At 64.9% G+C, this 12,635-nt stretch overlaps 3 protein-coding genes across 3 annotated transcripts in view; 2 read left to right on the top strand and 1 right to left on the bottom strand.

Moving 5' to 3' along the window:
* CHLRE_14g632847v5 (uncharacterized protein) overlaps window positions 1-3,488 on the bottom strand; it is an 11,492-nt gene extending 8,004 nt beyond the window's left edge. Inside the window, exons 1-7 of the mRNA XM_043070448.1 lie at window positions 2,807-3,488; window positions 2,442-2,461; window positions 1,992-2,029; window positions 1,534-1,629; window positions 1,014-1,067; window positions 764-839; window positions 121-176 (exon numbers count right to left, since the gene is read on the bottom strand). Coding sequence (XP_042917121.1) covers window positions 121-176; window positions 764-839; window positions 1,014-1,067; window positions 1,534-1,629; window positions 1,992-2,029; window positions 2,442-2,461; window positions 2,807-3,213 — 747 coding nt within the window. The 5' untranslated portion in view covers window positions 3,214-3,488. The remainder of the gene's footprint in view (window positions 1-120; window positions 177-763; window positions 840-1,013; window positions 1,068-1,533; window positions 1,630-1,991; window positions 2,030-2,441; window positions 2,462-2,806) is intronic.
* A 320-nt stretch (window positions 3,489-3,808) lies between these two features.
* CHLRE_14g632839v5 (uncharacterized protein) lies at window positions 3,809-6,634 on the top strand. Its single transcript, XM_043070447.1, has 4 exons — window positions 3,809-4,260; window positions 4,534-5,274; window positions 5,634-5,717; window positions 6,048-6,634. The coding sequence occupies exons 1-4, from the start codon at window positions 3,943-3,945 to the stop codon at window positions 6,201-6,203; spliced, it is 1,299 nt and encodes a 432-aa protein (XP_042917120.1). The 5' UTR covers window positions 3,809-3,942; the 3' UTR covers window positions 6,204-6,634.
* A 64-nt stretch (window positions 6,635-6,698) lies between these two features.
* Window positions 6,699-9,630, top strand: CHLRE_14g632831v5 (uncharacterized protein). Its single transcript, XM_001692593.2, has 3 exons — window positions 6,699-6,874; window positions 7,209-8,005; window positions 8,288-9,630. The coding sequence occupies exons 1-3, from the start codon at window positions 6,796-6,798 to the stop codon at window positions 9,158-9,160; spliced, it is 1,749 nt and encodes a 582-aa protein (XP_001692645.1). The 5' UTR covers window positions 6,699-6,795; the 3' UTR covers window positions 9,161-9,630.
* Window positions 9,631-12,635: the final 3,005 nt, after the last annotated feature.

Raw genomic sequence — 12,635 nt, 5'->3', positions numbered from 1 at the left:
AAGATACCCCCACCCCCGGCCGTAACCCCGTAACCCCGCACCCCCACACCCACCCTCGCCCCACCCCTCCCCACCCCCGCCACCATTCCCCACCCACCTGCCCCATATGTCCAGCCCCACCACGCCGTCCGCCGCACTGCCGGGCCTCAGGCTGGGCGGCGCGCGCTGCACACTGCCTGCAACGGCGAGGAGGGCGGCAGGCAGGCGGCAGGTGCGTGTGTGTGAGTGCGTAGGTGTGAAAAGGCCTGCGGCAAACACTGGCTCATCTATCATGGCGGCACAAATAGCGCCCACATGCGTCCGCGTGTCTGTGTGTGAAAGAGCACAAGGAAAACATTGCGCAAAGACAGTGTATGCGATATACCTCGCATACCTGTTGCGGTCTTACCAACCGGAAATCGCGCAACCCCCGTGCGTGTGTGTGTGTGTGTGTGCGTAATGGCACTGGCACTGGCACTGCCTCTGACACACGCGTCATGTGTGAACCCGCTCTTCCAGCCACACGCAGCCCCAGCCCGCCGCGCCCCCTCCTGCCGACATCTCCGCAGCCTCCTACTGGGAAGGGTACACACAGGCCCTTCCTCCATCCCCTCCTCCCCGCTCCGCCTCTCATTTGGTAACGACTTTGTCTGCAGTTTTCATTGCACTCTGTACCGCTTCTCCAACCATCCTTACACACACACACACACACACACACACACACACACACACACACATCCACACCTGTGAGCCAGTCCACCCCCGCCGCCTCCTCCCCCCCTACCTGTGAGCCAGTCCACCCCCGCCGCCTCCTCCAGCGGCATGGCGCTCCACTGCTCGCCCGCGGGCTTGTCGCGGAACTGCGACACGTGGGTATGGACGCGGGTATGGATGCGTGTATGTGTGTGTGTGTGTTTTTGCACAGTGTCAGCCCTTGCACCTGTCCTTTCCTAACGAACACACATCTGCCCCCCACCTCCCACCCCCCACCCACACGCACACACCCACACACCCACACACGCACACGCCCCCACCTCGTAGCAGCGGATGTCGTGGTAGTTCATGGAGTACAGGCGGCACGTGTTGTCCTGGGGGGCAGGAAGGGGAGGGAGGAGGTGGGGGCGGGGTGGGGGAGGGAGGGGTGACAGGGGAGAGGGAGGAGAGGGGTGGCGGAGGAGAGGGAGTGGAAGGAGTGGGACACCGGGTACGGCGGGAAAGACAGATGGGGGTGAAGGAGTCCTTAAGGGTGGAGTGGCTAGACGGATGGAACCTCTCCAGGGGGAGACGGGGATGGCACGGGCGGTGAGCAGACAGAGAGGGGGCCAGACAAGGTCCTGATGCCGGGCGCAATACCACCCCCCACCCCTCCACACCGCTGCCCACCCCCCACCCCCCACTCCCCCCTGCCTCCCGTTGCTGCTGTCCTCCAGCCCCACCCGTACGCCTTGCCACGCCGGCATCCCACCCGTCATCCCCACTCGTGTCCTCCCCCGCCCCACCCGCGCTGCCGCCCTGACGCACCGCCCACCCCGCTCCAAACCGCCCCGCACTCACGTCCTCGCTGCAGCCGAAGAAGCGCGACGCCTGCCTGGCGCACTCGCAGGAGCGCGGGATCATCATGCCGAAGAAGGGCTCCAGGCCCGGACCCACCTTTGGAGATGGTGGGAGAGCGCAGAAGCGGAGCATGGAGGGAGAGGGGGAGAGGCGTGTGAGGCGAGGGGAGTGACCGCGGCGACACGAGTGTGGGGCCGGCATCCGTGTATGGCTGCGCGTGTGCCGCGCCGCACGTGCACAGGACATGCCCTCGTGGCTGCGGCGTGTCACGCCCCGGAGAACGTCTATGATTGCACCCCCGCCCCCTTAGCCCCGCCCCCCCCCCCGACCCCCTTGCCGCGCCCCCCCGCCCCCAAGCAGCCGGCCAGCTGCACCCCGCCCCCCGCCCCGCTCCCCAATCCCGCCCCTCTATCCCGCCCCCCTCCCGCCCTTTCCCCCCCCCCCAGCGGCCGCGGCACCTGGCAGGCGGGCATGAGCGGCAGGTCGCACGTCGGGCCTGCGAGTGGGCGTGTGCGAGTGCGTGCCCGTGATGTCGCGTGTCGGTGTGGCAAAGTGGTAATGGCTTTGGATGTCCCGGGCTGTGTGTGTAAGAATTGGCAGGCTGGTGCGCGCCACCCGCCACAGCTACTGCGTCCCTGGGCACAGCCCAAGACGGGAGGCGGATACGCGGCGCATGGCACCTCGCCTCAGCACGCCCTCACAAGCCGTGCGAAACCCCATCAAACCCACGCCAGCCCAATCCAGCCCACGCCACACCACGCCATGCAATCTCAATCCACGCCACGCCACAAGCAACCTAGTGCCATTCCCGTCTGGTTGCCGCAACGGCCGGATTCTTTGTGAAGCTCCACTCCCCCCCCCCACACACACACACCGCCCGCCCAGCGGCTGCCGGCCGGCACACGTACCCGTGTAGCCGAAGGGGCACCTGCGGCGGCATCACACGTCGCGGCAGGCGGCACATGCAGTCATTATGTCGTGTGCAGTTGTGTCATGGGCCCAATAGCGACATGTGGTGCATTAGTCATGACGCTCAGGCATGGTGTGTCGGGCCTGCTGCATCGCATCCCCCGTCAGACCCACATGCACTGCTGCCCCGCCCCTTTGCAACCACATCCACCAAATCACAGGGGGGCGCACAGCGATAATCGCTTCCGTGTGGTCGTGCTTTCCTCACCAGACGTGTGTGCTGACACGGCCCTCTCCCTCAGCCCGACACGTCACCCCGCCCGACCCCCCGCCCGCCCGACGCGGCCGCCCGCCCGGCACTTACTCGCAGGTGCCCTCCTCCGCATTACAGTTGCCGCGCTCCGTGCATTTGGGGTCGCAGCTGAGGTTGCGGGGCACGAAAATGGAGTCCAGCCCGACGTCGGGGTGGGTGGGCGTGGGCAGGGGGTTGCTGGCTGTGTCGGCGTCCGCCGAGGGCGCGGCGGCAGCGTCCGCCAGCAGAGCCCTCCGCCGCGCGGCTACCGACCGCACCCAGCGCTCGTCCAGGCCGCTACTCGCACCGCTGGCACTAGTATAGCGAGCGCGCTTCGCCTCGCTGCTCCGATGAGCGTGCACGGTTTGAGACGCTTGGCGGCTGGCCGACACGGCGACGGTCGGGGATTCGTGGGAGACGACCGCGGCCGATGCCACTGCCACAGCGCCCAGGATTGCTATAAGCGCCAGTCCGGGCATGGCGAGCTACAGCGTGGACGTCTATAGTGTTTTTTCTGCGGCTCGATCTGGGCGAGCGCACGGCGCCACGGGCCGGTGCCAGCTTCGTAGTTTCACTTTGTGCGCGCCAGGCTTCTATAGGCATCCATTTTAATGGAACTCCATAGCGACAGTTATTCCAATATGCGCTCTGGCAAGAATGGACACTATAGCTATGCTCACTGCTGCAGTTGTCCTAAATCGCCTGCTGCAAGCAATCTTGCCTAAAAATAATATACAAGTAGTTCTTGTGTACGGTACCTCTGAAGAGGAGATTGTCTATGATTGTCTATCATAAAGAAGGGTTTGCGTTCCCGCCAAGAGTGCGGAGTTGACCCGCCCGAGAGTCGACTTCATCCATCAAAATGAGTCGCGCCCTACAAAGCTTCACGGACAGGCGGAAAGTATGCTGCTTGCAGCATGTTGTATCTCAAGTTTGACACGCATTCTCGTCGTGGGAGTTTGGTACCTCCCTCGGAGTTTGGGGCGCGCCAGTTTGGCGTGACGGGTACGTGCCGCCGGCACGGTCAATCGTTATTCTGGGCCATCCCGTTCACATAGAAGCCGCTGTATACGTACATACTGTGCAAAGAGCCACGACAGGAGTTGTGTATCTTGGAGCGGTCGCTTTTATGCAGCAGCCGCGCCCGCAATTGCGCAAGCAACACCTGCAGGCGTCGTGAGACTAAGCCCTGTCCTTGAAAGCATTCCATGGAGGATACCGAACCTAGTAGTGAGCTGCGTCCGCAACAGCCGTCGCCGGTCGCCGCGGACCCCGCCGACTTGGCCGGCCCCTCCTCGCAGCAGCCGTGGAAGTATGACATCGCCACCGAGCATGCCTCGCTGACGACCACCGGCGGCCGCATCTGGGACGCGGCCCGGCGCCTGGCGAGCTACCTGGAAGCCATGTCGGGGCCACTGGGGCTGCAGCGGCCGGGGCTGCGGGTGCTGGAGCTGGGCGCGGGACTGGGATGGCTGGGCATGACGCTGGCGCGCAACATCCGCGTGGACCCCGGACAGGGCGGCATGGTGAGGCAGCGCCGAGGGCGACGAGGAGGAGGGGTTATGTGGCCGAGCCCGATAGGTGCCAAGAGTCAAGGACTTGGGGAGGGGAGGGCGTGTGCGGCCTTACTAAGTATTGGCTGTTGGTGCTTTTCATGGGTGGGAGGCTAGGCGGTGGTGTGGCAACGACGCGCCAGAAAGGAATGGACACGCCCCTCAGTGCCACCCGCCACGCCAGTACGCCAACCCACGCCACCCCACCCCACGCCACTCCATCCCCAACACCAACACCAACACCAGGTGGTGTTGACGGAGCAGGAGGCGGGCGGTGGACTGGACTGGCTGCGACACAACCTCCGCCTCAACGCAGCAGCCCTGGGGCTGCAGGGCGAGGGCCTGCTGGAGGGAGGGCTGCAGCAGGGGGGACCGCAGGCGGCAGCCTCGGTTGGGCAGCAAGAGGGGCAAGGGGGAGAAGGGGGGCAGCAGCAGCCGGCGGTGAGGGCGGAGGCGTGTGACTGGTTCCTGTACTGCAACCCCGACCTCACCACAGCACGTGCCGGTGCCGGTGCCGGTGCCGGGGATAGGGGAGACCAGGGCAGCCAGGGCGGTGGCGGCGGTGGCGGCGGCGGCGGCGGCGCCATCGGAGCAGCGGCAGGGAGCGCAACGGGCCAGGCCACCGCCAGCGCGGACGCGGGCACCGCCGCCGCCTCGCGCCGCTATGCCGAGCCGCTGGCGCCGGGGGCCAGCCTTGCCGCGGCGGGGCTAGCAGCAGCAGCAACGACAACGGCAGCAACGACCGCAGCAACGGCAGTAGCAGCAACGGTAGCAACGACCGCAGCAACGGCAGCAGCAGCAGGGGCAGCTGGGGGCACTGGCGCTGACGGGTGTAGCGGCAGTGGGGGTAGTGGCACCGGTGCTGGATCTGGCGCTGGTGGCGGCGGCGGCGGCGGCGGCGGCGAGTGGTTGTCGGGTGTGGCGTGGGACCTGATCATTGGCAGCGACCTGGTTTACAACGAGGTCGGGGCCGTGTACCTGCCGAGGGTGAGGGCAGCCGCGGGGGCGGGTGAGGGGGGGAGGTTGGGGTGGGGGGGCGGGGTTTTGGAGGGGTAGGAGGGGTGGCGGGGTGTTGCTGTCACCACTGCCAGTAAGACACGCACGAGACACTGGGGGGGGCGCTGCAGGCGGGCTGTGGGGAGTGGGAAATGAGTTGGGTGCAGTTAAGGCGAACTGGAACCCCCACACATGGCTGATGTAAAGCTGTACGCCTTACCTCTGCTGCTGCTGCCTGCCTGCGTGCCTGCCTGCCTGCCTGCCTGCCTGCCTGCCTGCCTGCCTGCCTGCCTGCCTGCCTGCCTGCCTGCCTGGCGGCACCCACCGGGGGGGGGGTCCCGCGGCTGCAGGTGCTGCGGGCGCTGTCGCGGCCGGGGCACACACGTGTGCTGTACGCGCACACCAAACACCGCTTCGACACGTGGGACATGCGGGTGAGGAGTAGGGGGTGATCGGGTGAGGGGGTGGGAGGGAGGGGTGCGGGGGGGGGGGGGGCGGGTTGGGGGGTGAAGGCATGAGGGAGGGGTGAGGGGCCTGCCTCTGGCTCGCCTGCTGCAGCGCCGGAACCGCACCCGGCCTCACCTGCTTCCACCTGCCATCCCGAACACTCACCCCTGCCTCCTCATACTCGGCCACACCTGCGACATGTTTCTGGCTACCTGCATCGCCGCCGGCCGCCGGCCCGCCCCTTGTCAATCGCCCCAATCACCCCAATCACCCAAATCCCCAATCCCCCAACCCCCAATCCCCCTCCTCCCCCCAAGTTCTATGAGGAGCTGGCGGCCCAGGGGCTGTCGCTGGCCGAGGTGTGGGAGACCGGAGCGCCCAGCCCGCCGCCCAGCCCGCCGCCGCTCACGGAGCTGTTCCCCGATATGCGGGTGGCGGTGTTCCAGATAGGGCAGCAGCCGCCGCCCAGCTGATGAGGAGAGGAGCTGAGTGAGGGGGGGGGCTTGGGGCTTGGAGCGGGTTCGAGCGGGTTGGAGAGGGGTTTGGTGGGTTTGATGGGTTTAGAGGGGCGGGCGTGGTTCTGGTGTTGGGTTGAGGAGGTGCGCTGTAGGCGGGGCGGGGCATGACGGTGCTGAGTGTGTGTGGGGGGGGAGGGGGGTTCGTGGACTTGACGTGACCCGTGTGAAGGGCGAGGAAAAGGCGGACGGCGTCCGTGCGCGGTGTTTTTGATGGTTGGATGGACTGAAGGACAAGTCAGGGCGAGTGGAGTGTTACAATCAGGTTTGCATTCCCTTGGTATATCAGGCAATATTTGAGGGGAATCAGTTATTGTGCGTTAGGCAACTTCGCGCGGCGCCAGTAACCAGTGGGGGCGACGTGACGGGTGGGATTGGGAAGGCGCATCGGGCCTGCCGCGCCGCACCGCATAAATGCGTGAAGCCGGCACCGACAAGCCACAGCTGCACAAACCTACATTGTCGCGCTGTAGTTTTATTAGTTTGCTTCAGTCCTGGCCAGTCGGCCTCTTTACGCTTGACTCGCCCGAGCATCCCAAGCCTGGACAAGATGCGTCTCGCCCGACGTGTGGTGGCCATTGCGGCCGCCGCGCTCTGCCTGGCCGCTGTGGCATCTGCGACTGTTATTGGTGAGTTTGGGCCGCGCATGGGTCTTGTTTGGTTGAGTGGGGCACGGATTGGTCCACACATCCGGGATGCCGAGCAGGATGCTCCGCCTTATGTTGCCCAGCCCCAGCTCCGTCGCTGCGAGTTAATATCATCCTGAATAATACTCGCGAACGTATTGCATGCGCCAGCCAAAATTCCATAGTCGCCTTCGTCCGGGCAACCGCCTGACAAGACATGTCGTGTCCCCGCAAAGTTTGCCCTTGCCCTCGCGCGCCGACCTCTTTTCACCTCCTTCCCCTTTCCACGCCTTACCCCTCCTTGCCCTCCTCCTCCTCCCTCCCTGGCCCCTTTCAGACGACCCCGCCCTCGGGCCCCCCAGCTACATCGGCTCTGACGGCTACCGCTACGTGCTGCAGACGGGCCTCATCGGCGACATGCGCACGTGGCAGGACGCGCAGTCGTACTGCGACGGCGTGTCCCAGGCCGGCCACGTGTCCGTGCTCAGCCCCTACCGCAACCCGGCCGTGGGAGACTCCGTCGCCGCCATCAACGCCCTGTGTGTGGCCCGCCGCAAGACGTGCTGGCTGATGGAGAACACAACCACCGGCGCCCCCGATGAGAAGCTGTGCCCGCTGGTCACCGCCGCCGGAGACACCGTCTACCAGGGCTGCCTGCAGGTCGTGTCCTTCGTGTGCCGCTCGCTGGTGCCCGTCGTCACGCCCACCGTGCCATCGCCCTCGCCCTCGCCCACGCCCTCGCCCGCCGACGGCTCCTCTCCCACCCCCGCTCCCGTTCCCACCCCCACCTACGGCGGCGCTGGCTCTGACAACAGCGGCGGTGTGACTGACGGCGTGCCCAACGGCCCCGCCCGCCAGAAGACGTACAACGGCAAGGACGGCCGCACCTACACTCTTTTCTTCCTGGGCGCCGTACGGCCGTACACTGACGCGGCCGCGTACTGCGCCGCCGCCGGTCTGGAGCTGTCGCCGTACAACGTGGACAGCCTGTACGCGGGCGACGCCGCCTTTGCCGTGAAGCTGCTGTGCGCGCGCTCCACCTCCACCACCTGCTGGCTGGGCGAGGCGCCGCAGAGCGGGCTGTGCCCCATGCTGGACGCGCTGGGAGACATGCACTACCAGGGCTGCGAGCAGGTGAGAGCCAGGGCGAGGAGGAACGAATGGGAGGAAGGGGTGTTGGAGAGGGGAGGGAAGCTAGCAGGGGCGCACGTACACGTGTGTTTCGCCGCTTCGTGCCTCCGCTAGTGCGCAGCGTCGTGTTCCTCAGACTCGGCGGTGTTTTCCCTACCACCCATAAGCTAGCCCTCCTGCTCATCAGCTGCACACGCTCTTTATTTCTTACACCCTTGCTTTCCCTCCCCTTCCCTGTTCCTTCCCGCCTTCCCCACCCTCCCACCCCGCACCTATCTCCCACAGCCTCTGGCGTTTGTGTGCCGCACCATCCAGTCCCAGTCCGACAGCTCCGCCCCCGGCGACGCCAACCCCTCCGCTGGCAGCCTGGCCCCCGTGGTGGAGGCCAGCCGCCTGGGCGCCGACGGCCGCCATTACACGCTGTACTCGGGGCCCGCACTGGCCCGCCGCTTCCACCGCGGCGCGCTGGACTACTGCACCTCCATTGGCCAGGAGCTGAGCCCCTACGACGACATCGACCCCGCCAACCCCACCTACTTTGGGGACGCGCGCGCCTCCATCACCGACCTGTGCGGCAGCCGCAAGCTGACCTGCTGGTACCTGGGCATCAGCGTGGGCGGCCTGTGCAACATCTACAGCGGCGCCGACGACCGCGGCTACCTGCAGGGCTGCAGCCAGCGCGTCAGCTGGGTGTGCCGCACACGCGACGCCATCGCGCCCGCCACACCCAGCCCCAGCCCCTCCCCTTCTCCTTCTCCCTCTCCGTCGCCCTCTCCTGACACGGACGATGACGGCCCCATCCCCGTGCTTCCTGCCAACGTGAGCACCTACACCGGCCCCAACGACGGCCGCCTGTACCGCCTGTACGCGGGAGACTTCCGCCGCAACTTCACCGACGCCCAGTCCTTCTGCCTGGCCGCCGGCGCCTCGCTCAGCCCCTACAACCGAGCCAGCCCCGTGGGCGACAGCGTGCGGGCGGTGCGCACACTGTGCGGCGGCGCGCGCACGACGTGCTGGGTGAACGAGCGCGTGGTGACGGATGAGCAGAGCAACAGCTTCTGCCCCATGGTGTCGCAGGAGGTCAAGGCCTACTGGCAGGGGTGCGGCCAGCTCATCCACTTTGTGTGCCGCTTCCCGCCCGGCGCCGTGGCGCGCTAGGCGCACCTTTATTTAGGAAACCCAAATTAGGGGTTGTGGTTTAGGGTTGTGCGTGTGTACGTGTGTGAGCTGGTGGTGAAACTCCGGGTTAAAATTGCTGTGATGTGATGTCAAAGCCCATGCTATGAACAATGAAGCTTGGATTTTGCAGGGAATGCTTGTTTAAACCAGACTTTGCAGGATGGCTGGGGCAGCCGTGCACGAGGGGCGTGGGTAGATGCTGAAGGAGGGATAGCGCTGTCCTTGCGCGTGTGTAAGCCTTGCCTGCGGGGTGACACGCACGTGCCAGGGCATGCCCCGCCGTAGACCTGCCTGGATTTGCCGGATGGAGCATCTTTTAGAATTTTGACCAGATTAGCTTATTGTTTGGCTGGGCTCCGAATGTGTTGGTGGACAGGGTATGCAGCATGTACTGTTCTGGCGGTGTAATTGCTGAAGCAAGACGGTGCCAACTGTAAACGAGGGATGAATGATGTCGAATGGTGGGTGCGTGGGCCACACCTCCCCCCTGTGTATTCCGCCGGTTCATGGGAGGGGAGGGAGAGCATATCGCAGCCCCCACTCGTCGCTTCCCTGACCAGACCTGCGTATGTACATAACCGCGTGCCGCAGCTTCACGGCAGAACCAAGAACACATGTAAGGAAGGAAGCATGTTCGCCCATACAGTATCCGTCAAGCCAACTGCTAATAACGTACTGGACTGGACTGTCTCGCGCCCTCCCACGCACCGCGCGCGCCCCAGTGCACACCGCAATGAGGAACAGGACATGGAGAGCAGCAGTCGCGCATTTGCGCACCAAGCACTGAGGTACCCTCGCTCACATGTAGAGCTACAGCTGCACTCAGGTATGGGCATGGGTGTGGGCGGGTGTGGGCGCGGGCAACAGCTGAACCAGGGGAGCTGGACAGCATGGATGGACACGATGGCCCACGCACGTGCAGGGCCATCCACGCACACACACACGCACGGGCAGGGCACCCCTGCGCACGGGAGGGGGCACGTCGCTACATACCGTACTGTAAGCGCCCACATGGCCACCCATGCACGCCCACACACGCACTATCTACGCACATCTGCAACACCACCGGCTCCAAGCACCCCTGCCCCTATCTACCTACCTGCGGGGGCTGCGCACGGTCAGCACCCCTACCCCGCCCTACCCACCTGCCTGCCGGCTGCGGCCCAGTCAGGCTGCGGCCGCTCACGCCTTCGTCCACGGCCTGGCCCACGCACATGCTGGTTGGGCGAGGCGCGCAAGCCATGGGGTGAGGGGCCATAACTTTGCACCCAGAAACCCATTTTCGATTTTCCCGTTGAGCTCTATCCATTTAAAGCATGGGGTCTGTTTTGGAAGATTCTACCCCCCCCCTGGTTGGGCGAGGCACGCAGCCATGCACGGCGGGGTGAGCCCGGCCGCGGGACTGGGCCGCAGCCGGCAGGGGAACCCCCGGTGGTAGGTAGGCGGGCCCGGCCACAGGCCACTGCTGCACGAGCCGCGTGCACGTGCAGGCCGGCACCAGTCCCACCCGCTCCCCCTGCCAGGCTCGCGCCAGCCTCCCGTGTTTCATGGGACACAGCGACGGCGGGCAGGCAGGCAGGGGAGGGCCACAGCTAGCGGGCGGGCGGGCGGGCCTCTGGATTGCGGATTCATCGGCAAGCCCGTCTTCGGGGGGCCAGAATCCTTGCTGGCTCGGAGGTGGGGTCAAACCCCAAGGACGCGAGCCTCGATCGGGTGTGGCAGGCTGTGCGTGGGTTCATGTGGATCGCGCGAGCGAGAGTCGGTGACTGGCTCAACGCATTGCTGACTAGCTTGCGTGCGTGTGTAAGCTTGCGTGGGTGTATGGGAATCAGCGTCTGACAGCTCTGTCCCCCAGCCCATGCCAAGTCGACAACCCCAAGGCCCGCACAGGGGGGGGGGGGTTACGAACTAAACCTCCAGACCCCATGTCCCAAAACCTCCCGACCCCCCCTCCGGACCGACAACCGACCTCCCCCAATGTTTACCCCCCAAAACTGCCCTCAAGACCCCTTAGTTTGTAGCCAGGTCGGTGTCAATTGACTGCTATCGGCGAGCTCTACAGGTGTACATCTCCAGTTCAGCTGGAGGCACAACTTGACTGGCAGCCATGCCACACGTGTCCATGTGTCCATGTATGGCCGACCACCGACCCTTCTGTCAGACTACCGGGGCGTGCGCTTAAGCTTACCATAATTGCGCTGTCCATATGATGTTTGGGATTGTGTGCCGGAAGACATCGGTCGACTTTCTCCCGGGATCATGTGAAGAATCCCAGGATTCATGTCACACTCGATGGCCGGCGGCAGCCTTGTCGCCATGACCCACACCAAGCCTTGGCCGCTACAAGCTAGCATCAGCTCGCAGAGTGTCCATGACACCAGTGAGAGACGCTCGAGTGGGGCTCTACGCTACTACGATGCCAATGTGCGGACGGACATGCGGCCGCGGACGGACATGCGGGCGGACATGCGGCCACTTCCAGAGGCCAAACGTTCTGCAAATGCTGTAGAATGTGCATGCTAATGTGTGCTAGTGCTTGTGCTAATGGGCGGAGCGTTTAGAGGGGCGTTTAGGGCGCGGAGACGAAATCTGGCAGTCCCACCCACATCCGCGTGACGAAACCTTGGGGACCCCCCGGCCCCGACGACCGACCCTGAACTTTGAGGGCCCATAACTTTGCAATTACTACCCTGATTGAAACTCTGAAAGTGGATTTGGAATCCTCTCGTCAAGCTCTTTCGTTTTAGAACATGGGGCCTTTCCCAGTCGAAACCCCCCCCCCCCTTGGCCCACATGCACGCCACCAGCACCTCGAGCAGTAGCAGTACGTAAACTGTTGGGCCGGGGGGCCGAGGGGCAGCCAGAAGCATGTGCAGAGCAAGTGCTTACAGGTGCATGAGGGCGCGTTGGGGGCGCGGCAGCTACAGCAGAGGCAGCAGTGGCATGATCGATAGTGCGGTGTCCACCGGCGGCAGTCGCTGGCAGCTAGCGGTGAATTGGTCAAAAAAATACCTGAGCGCACATTGTGTGCTTATGTGATCCCGGACCGCATCAGACAAATGCTTTCACTCCCAAACCCGCCACCGCCGTACCGTACGTCCTTCCACAACTCCAGCCGCTTCTTCACACTCCATTGACATTTGGCTCTTCAGGTCCCACGCATCAATAATGATGAATACCGCAAGACGCGTGACCAGAAGCCGCCGGCAGCTGGCCGCAACTGACTGCCTACTGCGCGCAGGGATGGCCACACACGCCCCAACTAACAATGCACACCATCTTGCTCCTCCTTACGTGATTCACATCACGTCAATGACAGATCGCAAAGCAAAAGCGAAGTGATCCGTACACACAACCCCTAGTTCGCGCCTAGCGCGCCACGGCGCCTGGCGGGAAGCGGCACACAAAGTGGATGAGCTGGCCGCACCCCTGCCAGTAGGCCTTGACCTCCTGC

The sequence above is a fragment of the Chlamydomonas reinhardtii genome, chromosome 14 (assembly GCF_000002595.2).
Source record: "Chlamydomonas reinhardtii strain CC-503 cw92 mt+ chromosome 14, whole genome shotgun sequence".
In the NCBI taxonomy this organism is placed as follows: Eukaryota; Viridiplantae; Chlorophyta; class Chlorophyceae; order Chlamydomonadales; family Chlamydomonadaceae; genus Chlamydomonas; species Chlamydomonas reinhardtii.
Note: the sequence above shows the minus strand (reverse complement) of the source record. Positions and strands in the feature narration are given on the sequence as shown.